Source organism: Camarhynchus parvulus, chromosome 5, assembly GCF_901933205.1.
Source record: "Camarhynchus parvulus chromosome 5, STF_HiC, whole genome shotgun sequence".
Classification (NCBI taxonomy): domain Eukaryota; kingdom Metazoa; phylum Chordata; class Aves; order Passeriformes; family Thraupidae; genus Camarhynchus; species Camarhynchus parvulus.
In genome coordinates, this window is record NC_044575.1 from 49,590,476 (window position 1) to 49,604,012 (window position 13,537).

Genomic DNA, 13,537 nt, shown 5'->3' on the forward strand with positions numbered 1-13,537 from the left:
TTTTCCTTAAATTATGGCTGCTAATGAAAAAATCATTTTAGTTTTTCTTCTTTCAATTATCTGTAGCTCTGGTTTTCTCTTGCTTCTTTGAAAGCTTGAGAGAGAAACGTCAGGTGGTGAAATACTTAAGAATTAAAGAGCTGCATCAGGAAACGTTTTGAAAATTAGGTAACTTGGTATCTGAGACAAATGTACGATTGTTCTTCATCTTGGATGGCTGGCAGCCAGGCAGCAGGGCTGGGCTGGCTCTCAGGGCTTCATTCAGACACTGCCATTATTGCCCCTATTACTTTTTCCTCCTCCAGGACTCTCTTGAATGCCACCACCAAAGAGAAGAATGCCACGCATGGCTTACCCTGAGGAGGATTAGTAATCCTACACCTTGCATTGGCTGGCAGAGGTGTTTTAAGAACAACCAGAATTCTTTCACCAAAGCCAAATATTTTATTAATGTATGGACCTGATCCTGCCATATAAACCCTAATGCCTATTTATGTTTCTGGGCAATTCAGTGAAGGTTACTTTGGTTCAACCACTTCCTTTCTTGCATTTTATTGCTTACATTTTATATGTTCAAAGGAGTTCAAAAGTGAAATTTATCTAAATTTCTGGATGCACTTGCTGTGAACCTGCAGAAAGAAATTACTTTGAATAAATATATTTAACACAGAATTGCTTTGATCGCATTGTGGGCCTTGAGTGATTGCGTAGACCAGAACAAAAAAAGTTTCTTCCAAGGCAAATTCTGTTCCAAAGTAAATAAAAAAAGTTTAATTCAGAACTGTAGTTACCCACAAAAATAAAAGCTACAGCCTATGCTGGAAATCAGTGTAAAGTAATCTTGAAAACTGTAGGAAAGGATTATTTCCTATTGCTTGTTTCTCCAGCCAGCCAAGCTTAGATTAGCTGATGATTTAACTGTTTCTTTCCATCCCCAAGTTGTGTCTTGGGATCTCGAGCTGGGAAAGCAGAAATAAGCTGTGGCAGCAAAAGCAGTGGAGGATGAAGGTCTCAATGCAGGTGGTCTTGGGCTCTGTAAGATATCAAAGGAATCTGCAAGTGTAGTGGATTGGAATTCCTGCCTAGCCCTTGTAGGTCACACTGCAATCCACTCTCCTGTTCCTCCACCCACTCAAGGAAAGCTCATGGAAATTCAGTGAGTTTGAACCAGTGGAGCTGGTATGGTCCCCTGCAGAAATAACCCACACCATACAAATGAAATACTGTCTTCTTTCTTCCCAACCTCTTTTGGCATAATTAATATTATATTTGGTGAAAGATACACGGGGATGGATAAGTAAAACTTGAAGTTAAGTTAGTTGAAGTGGTAAATGGGCTTATGTGATGACAGGAGTTAAAATTACAGGTAAACTCTCTGCAGTCATTTCCTGTTACTTGTTTAATAGCACAAATCAGTTTTTCCAATAAATCACTCACTAAAAGCAAGCATAACATATGAAATCACTAGAAGAAATACATTATTTTTTCCAGCTATCTCTCAGAAGACATTTACCATCATTTATTTTCCATATCTGGGCAAATTTCCAGTAATATAGCTGCAAATGTAGAAAGTGTAGTAAATGAGATTGTCTAGCCCCTTCTAATATTAATATATTGAACCAACATGGTGCTTTGTCTTACCCATACATTTTTATGTGTGCTTTGTTATCTACATGGCTGACAGTAAATTCTCCTGGTACACATCAGTTCCCACAAGATGCCCTTGATTGTGCTGGATCCCAACACCAGTGAAACAGTGACATGGGAAATTGGGAAATTTGGAATATCAGTTCTGGTAAAGCACAGGTTTAAACCACCATTCCCACCAAGGAATATAAAATAGAGTGCTGACATCCTTCCCTCTCATCTGGCACTGTGGGTATCTGTTTGCAGAAGAGAGATTTCTTTCTCACAGTGTAGCTGATGTGTCCTTTGGACAAATATCCTGTTTTGTAAGTCTGGGTTTTACATGTTCATGTGAATTGTTACACTCCAGTTAAAATGCTCCTTCTATAGGGTGAACAGAATGGGAACTGTAGAAGCACTTTGTTAAAAAATGGCAATTTTTGTGTACATCTTAAATTATCAACTTACTATGCTGTTATTTAAATATAATTTTAAAGAAATATGTCTTTATTATAGCTTACTCTAGTCTCATTCTTCTCTAATATAATTCAGAAGGCACAGATTTATGTAGCTGTGGCTTTGTGTAACAACTCAGACATTAAATTTTAACAAAATATTATTTAAATATATGCATAAAATAGATCTCTGGAATATATACTGTTGCAGTAACATCTTTATAATCACAGCATAGAAATTAAACAAAACTACTCATCTCAGCCATGTGCAGAAGAGTGTCAGTGTGCTGCAAGCCACACAGAAGCATCACTTTTTCATACTTGCTGAAAGCATTTCCCCTTACCTACATTCTGGAGGCTCTCTGGGGTTCCAGTGGGTGCAGGAAAGATCCTTCTTCTGGGAGGGAATTCCCCCTGGGAAGTGACACAGACCTGTAGGGACAATCCTCCTGTGCCCTGAATGGTAAACCAGTGAACCTGTGCCAAAGTTATTGTAGCTGGAACCAGAGATGCCCCTCTCACAAGAGGTAGGATTTGTGCCCCTGGGTACACAGATCTCATAGAGCTCTGCTAGCAGAAGCTTTCAGGCTCTGTTGGGGGCTGCAGCCACCAAAAATAGGGTTGCAGAACTGAGTTATAACTGAAAACTTCTAAGGAGTAATTTTGAAGGGTGGATGGATCATTTTGTGTGATGCCATCCATCACTGTGCCTCTTCACATCAATCTCACAGAGTATTAATATCTCAGAAGTGCTGTTCCCATCTGCAGATTGCAATGGAATATGGAACAGGAGCTGCATTCCTGTCTACCTGTAGTACATTTTGCTTCTCATCAGTTTCAAATCTCAATGTCACAGCTGTGGATGTAGTAAGGCTGCACTTGGCCATTACATACATTGATGTGCATTGAACCCAGCGTGTGAGGGATCTTGCAAAAATAAGAGTATTTCTACCACAGGCACTGTGCTTGAAGACATTTCATAACAAACTATACATGTAGTATCTTCAGTGTTTACAGGCAGGATATTCTCAGTAGACTCATATTGCAGTTGGTGCAATAACTGGTAGTTATTTTGGCTTGATTCTGTCACAGACTTCCCAGCATGACCTGGGCTGTGTCATGTTTTTCTTCCCATTTTCCAAACAAGCAAATAAAGCCAACATTTATTTCAAAAAGGTGGTGCAAATCTGAAAGCATCAGTGTTTGCTGAGCAGCCTCCCCTCTTTGAATAGGAAGAGTCATAGTGGAAAGCATTATTCTTTTCATCTTCAAAGTATTCTCTTTGTATTTACAAATTAACCAATCTGCAAAAGAGTATTTTTTTTCCAGGGCAATATGATTAAGACTATTCTTATTAATTATAGGGAAACTTCCATAATTCCAATATATGTGGTTCAAAACAACATGATATATACAGAAATGTTGCGACATATTTTCATTTGGATTGTTAAACCTGCATAGCTTTGATGGTTTCATCCCACATTTGCTATATTGTATTTTTAATGCACTCAGACTGTGCTGGTATAATGGTGATCCTCCTCTTATACCCCATCTTTCCCACATGCATGAAGTCTGCTTTGTAGTGACATTCATGAAGCTCCCTGCTGTGGCTGAAACACTGGAGTCCTGCTATTTAGAATGAATGATTATTCCAGTGGTTGAAGTGTTCTCACAAAGGAGACTGGGCAGCAAGGCACTTCTTCCTTTCCTACCACACTGGGAGAGGAAATCCTTATTTGAGCCTATGATGGGATCCTGACAGCCAGTACCTGGAGATACTCTTAGAAGTGAGAAAAAGCCACTTCTGCAAAATGAAGACAATATATTCACTGCATGAAATTCTCTTTAAAAACCCAAACATTCCTGCTGCTTTCTGAATAGAAAAGGAAAACAAATAAACAGGTTAAAAAAAATCAGTATAAATCAGAATTTCATCAGATTTCAGGAAGCTAAATCTAAAACTTAACCCCAGAGCTTCTCTCTGCTAAGTGCTGGTCTCATCCTGCTAGTTCCTAAACCAGGCATTGGCTCTTCCTTCCCCAGGGCTCCTGCTGTGTGCAGCTTGCTCCTGCTGCTCCTGCTGCTGCTGCTGGGCATTGTGCTGCTCAGCCCTGGCCCCCAGCTTCTGTCAAAACACTGTGTCTCCAATGCTGAGGCAGGGCACTGTGCCTGTGCTGTGATGCCAGCTTTCAGACCATCTAACTCTCAGTGCTGGGGATGAACAGCTGGAAAAGATGCCCATTTCTTCTGTTTTGAATGAGATGATTCAGGGAGAAGCACACACATGGTACCTTGTGTTTTGGATTGCAGTCTGGGCCCAGGCACCAAGTGTTGCAGTGCTTCAGCTTTTTAATAGATGAAACTTCTGACTCACAGAGGAATAGCAAACCTTGAATAAGCATACAATTTAAAAGCTTCCAGGCTCAAGCAGAGACCAATTGCTGCATTAAGTAAGACTGTGAATGGTGAAATGGACTCTTACATGGTAAATGGAAACACAATGAGTTACAGAAATGAGCTTAGCTCCCTTTGATCATGCTGCAGTAAACGCGACCTATCAAATGATTGCTAAAGAGCTTGCGGGGATCCTCAAAAGTTAGTCATGGTAAAATAGATGCTATAATTATATCCACTGATAAATTTTAGCAAAAGCAGCACAATTGCTGATGGTGCTAGATGCTTTGCCTGATGACGATTTCTCTAGTTACAATGTACACTCGTGTGCACAGCAGCCACCCAAGCTTCCCTGATCTGTTCAGCAGACAGGCTTTGCACTGACCTGAAAGAAGAGCCCCCCAGTGTCTGTGGTGAACTGAACCTTCACCTCCTGTAAATTCTGCACAGCAGGCTTTGCCACTGACAGCCAATCCCAGTGTCCTTCCCACAGCCAGTGCCATCACCTCTCCCCCACAAGCCTGCTGGAAGCAGTGGCATTCAGCACACACCCAGGGGGCAGCTATGGAGGGCAGGCTGTCCAAGCTACCGCCACATGGTGAAAGCAGCCTGATTGTGTTTTCAGGAAGGGATAAAGGCAACACCAAAATTTTGGTGATCCTAGTGAACCCTTCCCAACTCAGAATATTCCATGATTTGGTGACATTTGGCTACAGTGTGTTAACAGGGAATGAAAGCAAGTCTTCTTTGTCTTAATATTGGAGTATATTAACTCCTGAAAATTCATCCAGGGATGGGTGAAAGCTGTTTTATTCTCACTTAGCTAATAGTTATTTGCATTGCACTACTCAAGATGAACAAAAATTAAATCATTAGGTATAAAATACAGCTTTCAAAAATGTAACATCATACAGTTTCTGACTGCCAGCAGTCAGTGTGCACAAATGTACAGCAACAAATCCTTTCCTGATACACCAGCCCCACTGTACTGCTCAGGATGCCACATTCCCACCTTTATGGTTTCACACTTACCACAGAACTGGCTTTGAAATGTACAAATGGTGAAGGCTACAGTATACAGAAAAATGGACAACCATGAGTTTTTTTGTTGTTTTCCCATACCAGAAGAATTCCCAGAGACACATCAGTGCATTCTTCCAATCCATTGTCCCATTGTTCCCACAGCCAGACAGAATTTCTTTTTCATTTCGTGCGTTGTGGTGCAGTTTAGTATAATGAGATTGTTACAGGTCTCAAAATCATTAAATTATGAAAGTGTTTCCCTCTTCTAACCCTTGCTCTTAGAGTATAATGGAATCATAACAGCATCTGGAGACTGGAGCTGAGACCATTTTCTGTCACATCTCTGAGCTGATTTGCAGCACGCTGAGCTGAAAGGCTTCACTGTTAATTTCAGTGGGAAATCTATTGCAAGTTTTACATGTTGCATCTCTCTCTAAGAAGAGATTAGATTTGAGTTTCTAAGTGACTTTTAATTTCTACTGTCTGCAATGGAGCTGCATTGCCTCTTTCCGGCCTTTCTCCTATATTAATAAATCTCATAAAAGTTATTGGGCATTACCTTCTCTTATCTTTGTAGCAATCTCTCTGACAACACAGTTTTTACTACAAACATAATACTTCTAGATAGCATAGCTTTAATATTTTTGTTTTCCAAAACTTATACATCAGAAGGAGATAGAGGTGAAAGTAACATTGACATCTTATGGTGAGTACACATCTTGTCTCAAGATGGTGGAAAATAAGCACATTAAAGCACTTTTCAACCTCAAAAATAATAACCAAATGATGGCAATAATGTTTTAAAATGAAGGAAATTCTTAATCAGAATTTTTACTGAAAATGAACTTCACTTTTCTGTGGTTGCAACTTGTCTGCCAAAAATCCCATATGTCTTTCTGTGTGTGTACAATGTTTTAGAATAATATAGCATTGCTGAAACGTTTGATGGCTTATGAATGAAAAGGTCATGAGAAAACCTAAGGACTCTGTATTAATTTTAAAGATTAGAATGAATCATGACTCATCTAAAACACTAAGATTACCTCTATGCTTTTGTATTTTTGAAGTAATTTTCTATTTTTTTAAATGTCTGGTTTTGGGTTTTTTTTGAATACAACACCAAACTACCACAAATTTCTGTTATTTATAACCCACACCTATAAAATGCAGTTGGTTTTGTCTGATACAATTTAAGCACATCAGTCTGGGTAAGTGCTTGTGCTGGAGATGACTTCAACTCTACCAGTATTGGCACTGGCAATTCAGGAGGGAGCACTTTTCACTCTGCTTTAACATGGAACTGATATCTCTGCCTAATTTTATAGCATACTTTTGTGTTAGCTGCCATGGTTTAGTGGTTGGTGAAAAGACTCACATATACCAAACCCACGCCTGTAAGTGGATCCACACGATGGAACTGCCCTGCAAAAAGCTCCTGGAAGGACTGGGGACTGAAGGCATGATGTGTTAAGTGCTTTGGCATTTTTCAAGCTGAAAGGTGCTATAGATGTGCAATGAACTATTTCCCTTGTGTCCCTTGAGGAGCTTGAACTAAAAATGTCTTTCAGTCACTGGACACTTCAACATTCTTTGCGCAGAAATCAAGCCCGAAATGTATCAAATAATTTTACAATATTACTGGCCACCAGTTTTGGACTACCACCTTCACCTCACCACGAACGGACATTATGAATATACTTAGACAAAAACGTGTTAAGCAGCTAATGCTATTTTAGTATACTGTATTGGGAAAGTGTATCACTCTTCGAACTACATAGTTTAAACTGTATAAAATAGCATAAGGAATTACAGTGTGTATAATTCTTTTTGGTTTTGTAAGAGAGTACATATTACAATGTTATCTTGACAGCTCCATCGTGTAACCATGAGAATCGCCACTGAAAGCAGCGGAGGGCACAAGGCGCAATTACAGGCAGGCTGTTGCTTCAGCGGAAGAAACGAGAGGAGGCTCGGCAAAGGCAGCCGAGTGCAGAGGCAGCAGGGAGGGATGCTGAGGCTGTGTCCGCGGGGCTCCCCGGCTGCACAGCTGCATCGCAAAGCCCCTGCTCCGCATCCAGCCCTGACTGAGCCCATGGCGGTTCTTCGAGTTAACCCGGGGTTATCGGCGAGCATCTCCCGCCGCAGGGCCGGGCAGCGTCTCTGCTCCGCCTCGGCCCGATCGGGACACCCGGTGTCGCCGGGCCTCGCGGTCAGAGGCCCGGGCAAGGCAGGGGAACCGCGCGGCTCGTCCTTCTCTCAGCCGCCGCCCGCAGCCGGCGGCTCCGCCGAGGACAGACGGCCGAGCCGGCGGAGAGACGCGGCTCCGCGCTCGCCCCGCCGCCCCGGGGTCCCCCCCGCCTCCCGGGCCTTGCCGTGCCGGCGGCCGCCCCGCCCCGGCCCGCCCCGGCCCGCCCCGTGGCTCTCCCCCCGCGCTCGGCGGCGGAGCGGAGCGGAGCGGCCGCCGCCCCAGCCGCGGCGGAGTGAATGGGTTGCCATGGCAACTGAGTGAGGCAGGCAGCGAGGCCGCCGCGGCCCCAGCCGCCTCCGCTCCGCAGCGTGTGGGCGAGCAGGCAGCGGGCGGCCGCCGGGACAGCCGAGGGGACGCCGGGGAGCGCAGCGGCAGGATGGAGGACGGCTTCTCCAGCTACAGCAGCCTCTACGACACCTCCTCGCTGCTCCAGTTCTGCAACGGTAAGGGCGGGGGCCGGCCCCGGCGAGCGGCGGGGTCCCGGCGCTCCGGCGGGGCGCCGGCGGGGAGGCGGAGGCCGGCGCGGGGAAGGCAGCGGCGGGAGCGGGCCTGCTCCGGGGCTGCCGGCGGCGTCTCCGCCGCCCAGGGCCGCCCGGCTCCGCGGCGCAACTCGGGGAGAGAAGGAGGAGGAGGGAGGAAACTTCACCCCCTTCAGCCTCCCCCGTTATTCGGCGGGAAACCTGCCAGCCCTCGGGGCGCCTCTGCGAGCAACTTCTGCACCTCCTTCATGGGAATATGCGGAGCTACGTGTGCGTGTGTGGACGGTAGAGATGTCTGTGTGCATCTTCCCCAAAGGCAGATCCGGCAGCTCAAGCGATCGCCCGCCGCTGCGTGTCTCCGTTGCGCGTATGCCAACATACCCACATATACATATAAATAAATATATATGTATACATATAAATAAACATATGTATAAGGCTTGTATTTATATACACGTATAGGGCCGAGCTGCCCGTGAGCCCGGGGGCGCAGTGGGACGCAGGTGTCCTTCAGCCCCCTGCCCGCCCCCGCTCCCGGAGCCCACCGGCGCCGCTCTCACCGGCGAAGGGAAGGGCGGTGTGGAGGTGCGAGGTGCCTGTCTGGAGTTACCGGAGTTGGCCTGCAGTTATTGATTTTTCTTTCTGCTGTTTTTTTAAGGTAGGGGTTATTGGAGTGGTGGCGTCACCTGGGTGGCAGCATGACAGGGGAGCTGCCAGGATGCAGTGATGGGTCCTAAAAAAGGAAGGAGATGAGGAACTGCAAGTGTCCTCACAGGCAGTATTGGAGATTGGCCTGCATAGTACTTGGGATTATTCAAGTAGCTGATATTTTCCTTGAGGGAAATAAATCAGCTATTCTAAGTATTACAGAAAGTTCTTCACGGTAAACTGTAATCTCAAAATACCTTACTTTGGTACAAGTTATTGCTTTCTAGTGGCAAAATTGTGAGCATTCATAATCTCTTATTTCATATTCTTGGATTTCTTATTGCTCTACATTTCAGTAGTGGTCTCTGCTTTCTACTGCTGTCTGAACAGCTGGAGTCAGGTTCCTACAAAATTGCTTCATGACAGCAACTGCATCAGACATAGCAGCCTCTTTCCTTGGAAGCTGTGAAGATGACAAATTTCACGTTATTTTCTGTGTGGTGTGGTGCAAGAAAGGGACAGATTTGCAGAAAACTCACTCTGATATGTGTGGACCTGGAGATTGTGGGAGCAGCTTTTTCAGGGCAGCAGGAGTTGTGTGTGTGGGCATTGTGCAGTGACACCATATTTTTGGAGCTCCTCAGGAGGGAAAACTATGACTATGTATGGGGGTTGTACACTAATAACAGATGCCTGTTTTGCCTAAACTAAATAAATATTTCATTGTAAGTGTTTTTAATAAGGAAGCATACAGCAATGTATTTCAAAGTTTAAACTCTAATCCATTTATAAGCAAGCTGTCTTCCTACCAAAATCCCTGGGCTTTGCTTTTGCAGTGGTCATGATAGTAGCCTGCATGTGGGAGCAGAAGGAGAGTTGCATCACTTTCTGAATTGTTTGAAAAAGCAGAGTAGGTTATTCCTGTGGACTGTCCCTCATGTTGATTTTGTAGCTCTGAGCACCTATTACACTCAATGGAAATAAGCCATATGTATTTATACTGTACATAGGCTTTAAAATCTTAGTTAATCCTTAAGTATTATATTCTGGAATGTGTGTCTAGAACAAATCACTTGTTTAGGTTTGTCTCATTGTAGATAGTGACCTCAAGGGCTGTTGTAAGTTTGTATTATACTCTGCTTATAAAAGAAAGTAGTCGAGTTCAGAAGCCCTTCATTTTACAAGTTAGCCTTTACTGAGACTATATTAAATGAGATGAGGAATAAAAGATAATCAAGCCTTTGAGTACAGCCTTGAGGTAATCGGGTATTTCACACACGACCCATGAGGAAGAAAATACAAATAGAAGATCCAGTGAGGGTTTTGAGTTTGAAAAGTGGTAAATAGAAGTGCCACTTCTATTTGGAAAGTGGAAAGGTCTTGCATGCATAATGGGCAGTATGAAAAATGATGTGAAGTTGGAAATGGGGCAGACATATAGAAGAAACCAAACAAAGCAAGTGGTAGAGATAGAAAGACGATATGATTTTAGTATATGGTAAAGTGAAATACAGAATGGCTGGTAAGCACTCAAAATGATCATTGTTGTATGCTGTAAAGGTTCCTGTTCTGAATAGGATTAATTTTAGTTGTACAAGAAAAGACGTGATGGAATTTTCTGGTGCTCTCAAACAGAATAAAGGATAAAGAGACTGTCCATGTGTATTGTTTCAAAAGATCAGTATGTAAAGGCTGTGCTCCTGAAAAAATATCTGTGGGTCACCTCTAGGGTAGTAAGCAAGGTCTATCCTGGTCCAAGGATGGCTGCAGCTTCTCCCACTTGTCAATACATTCTCCTTGTTGGAGTGGGTAGGAGCCCAAGAGGGGACAGGGAGGGAGGGAGCAGTAATGGGCAGGAGGCTGTGATGGGGATGAGGGAGCAGGACCTTGACTGGTGGAAGGCCTGGTCAGGGAGAAAAAAGTTAATTCAAGAGCAGATTTGCCCCAGAGTTGCTCCTTTTTTTCTAGAAAGGGCCCTGGGTTCAGGAGAAGAATTTGGGTCTTCGCTCATATGCAGATTTAGTTTGCATGATTATTTAGTAATGTGTTTTTACAGCTTGTGATGTGTAAAAAAGAAGGTAAATGGAGAAGGAAGGGAGAGAAGAAAGAGGGTGAGGCAAATATGTTAGTTTTGAGCTGCATGTCTAAAATCTAGGGCAAATATTTAGCACAGCTAGTTCAAAGACACCTACTTTCTTCAAACTCCTTTTTACAGAATAGTAAAGCTACAGTTGGCATTTGAGAAACATTGTGTTAATGAACACAAGTGTCAATCTGAGATAACATCAAAGAAAGAAATACAAACTTCCAATGTGATTTTAGGCAATTTATTTCATTCTTGATGCCTTAGTTTCCCTAGTTGTAAACTGAGCAGAAAGTACATGCCTGCTCTGGAGGAGTTTATCATATTTATTGATTTGTTTGGTATCTCCCTCTCCAGTTTCAGAGGACAGTCTTCAGATGCACAGAATGTTTTGTTAGTTGCTCTGCCTGTTCTGTTTGTTTATTTTTTAAGAAAGACACTAAAATAACTCCTCTTAAAGCCCAAGGACAGTTCTCAACTTACGTGTCACTTTCTAGATAATGAAGGACTCTGTTGGTTTATTTTGCATGTTGGAAAATAAAGCTTAGATAATATTAACTGTGCCTGGTTATAGATACCTTTCTTGGTACAGAAGTTACTTTTAGGTAGAAAGGCAGTATGTTTATCTACAGTCAATCAGGTTGTTAGTCATGTGTTATTTAAGCTGAAGGTAAAAGTGGAAGGATCCTGATAAGGCAAGATAGTGTTGAGGTTTTTAGCATCTGCTTAAAAACTGGTGGAGAGAACCATGCTGGACATGAAACACTGCCAAACAAGACATATCCTGGAATTAGAGACAGTGCTCATCTCGCCCCCAGCTGATTTACTAAACTGCAGCTGTGATCCCTACTGATTACAGACAGGTTGGGAAGACATGTAGGGTGTGGGCAGAGTTTTGTGGGCGCTCTGACCACAAACCCCTATCTATCTATTCTCTATCTATTTACACAGCCTTCAGCACAGTAATTGCTGTGGGCATGACTATTAGGTATGTGAAATGTAAAGGGTGAAATCTGGGATTCCTGCAAAATGCCTCTGTACACTTAAAGATGGAAGTGAAAATTTAGCTATGATTTCTTTGGAACTTGTAGCATCTTTTAAATGTCCTTTATGTGGCTACTGGGAAAATCATAGCTGTCAAATGGCCATTCCTGCAACTACAAATGCCTTGTTTGACAGAAGCTTCAACTTCAGAGTATCTGGGTAAAGCAGTAAAAAAAGTGTGAAGCATTATTTCTTAATGAAATTGATATATTTGGCAAGGGACTCCATAATATTAATTACAGTTCTGTTTAACAGATTACGTGAAGTGTAATTTTTAGTAAAAAATTTAGAGTTAGAGAAAAGTTTAAGTTGAAACAAACTGTGCTATAATTTATTTTTTTTAAAAGAGAAAAATAATCACAGAATCACAGACTATGTAGAGTTGGAAAGGACTCACAAGGATCACTGATCATCCAACTCTTAGCCCTGCACAAGACCATCCCCAAGATTCACACTATGTGCCAAGAGCATTGTCCAGACACTTCTTGAACTCTGTCAGGCTCCTGGGGAGCCTGTTCCAGTGCCCAGCCACCCTCTGGGTGAAGAGTCTTTCCCTGATATCCAACCTAAACTTCCCTTGACACAACTTCAGGCTCTGCCCTGTGGTTCTGACACTGGTTACTGCAGTGGCTGCCTGTCCTCTTGCCCTCATGAGGAAGTTGTAGTCTGTGATGAGGTCTCAGTCTCCTGTTCTCCAGGCTGAACATACCAATAAACACTTCTTAAAAATTTATGGTTCCTTGGAATCAATGGTTCCTTTTGGCTCTTTCCCCCCAAAATCACATTAAGCTTTTTTGACAGGTAGTAGCTTTGATAACTATCAGTCACACTTAAGTCACGAAAATGAAATTGTGTGACTCATTTTTTGTCAGTCTATTTGTGGCTTGAATCTTCTGTTTCTGTAATTCTCCTCCATTCCTGAAAACAAATGGAATATGTGTGTCTCTTCTTTCTGACTCCTGTATCTGCAAGTGGAGCAGTGCCTGTCAGTGAGGAAGTGAGCACAGCAAACAGGAAATCTGTATGGACAGTATTATTCTGGTGGTTGTCTCTTCTTTCCCATTTGACTCTCACATTTCCTGTCCTTAAGCTTCCTAAATGCAGCCACATCTTCCTACAGCTGGACCAAAGTCACACAATATGGAATGGGTTAGGGAAGGAACAATGGTAAGTTGAGCCTTGTAGCTTTCAGGGCACCAGTTCAAATCTGTCAAGGGCTGGAAGAGACTGTAATTTGTTGTACTGTGATCACTTCCTAGCAATAATGCAAAACAAAATTGGATTTAATTCAGTGTTCACTGGGCAGATTCATGCACTGTGTGTAGGAAAAGGTGTTGCAAGCATGTTCAAAAAGATGTTGCAAACATGCTAATAGCATTACTCATGTTGTTCTTCTCAGAAGTCCAAAACAACACAGTCAGAGAGACAAATCAGGCTTTCCCATGTTTCATCTCTAGACCTCTTCTCTCCAGAACAGCAGCATGTTTTGAACTCAGGAATGGAGGCCATGCTCCACTTGAAGCTTCTACCAGTTTTG

At 43.0% G+C, this 13,537-nt stretch overlaps 1 protein-coding gene across 8 annotated transcripts in view; it reads left to right on the forward strand.

The window, feature by feature from the left end:
• The window catches only part of EML1 (EMAP like 1), a 121,448-nt gene that overhangs the window by 33,629 nt on the left and 74,282 nt on the right, over positions 1–13,537 (forward strand). For 7 of the 8 annotated variants that reach the window (XM_030948612.1, XM_030948614.1, XM_030948613.1 and 4 more), the window contains exon 1: positions 7,940–8,189. The exons of the other annotated variant lie outside the window; for it this stretch is intronic. In XM_030948612.1, coding sequence (XP_030804472.1) covers positions 8,123–8,189 — 67 coding nt within the window. In that variant the 5' untranslated portion in view covers positions 7,940–8,122. Of the gene's footprint in view, positions 1–7,939; positions 8,190–13,537 lie in introns of those variants that run through there. 8 annotated transcript variants of the gene reach the window in all.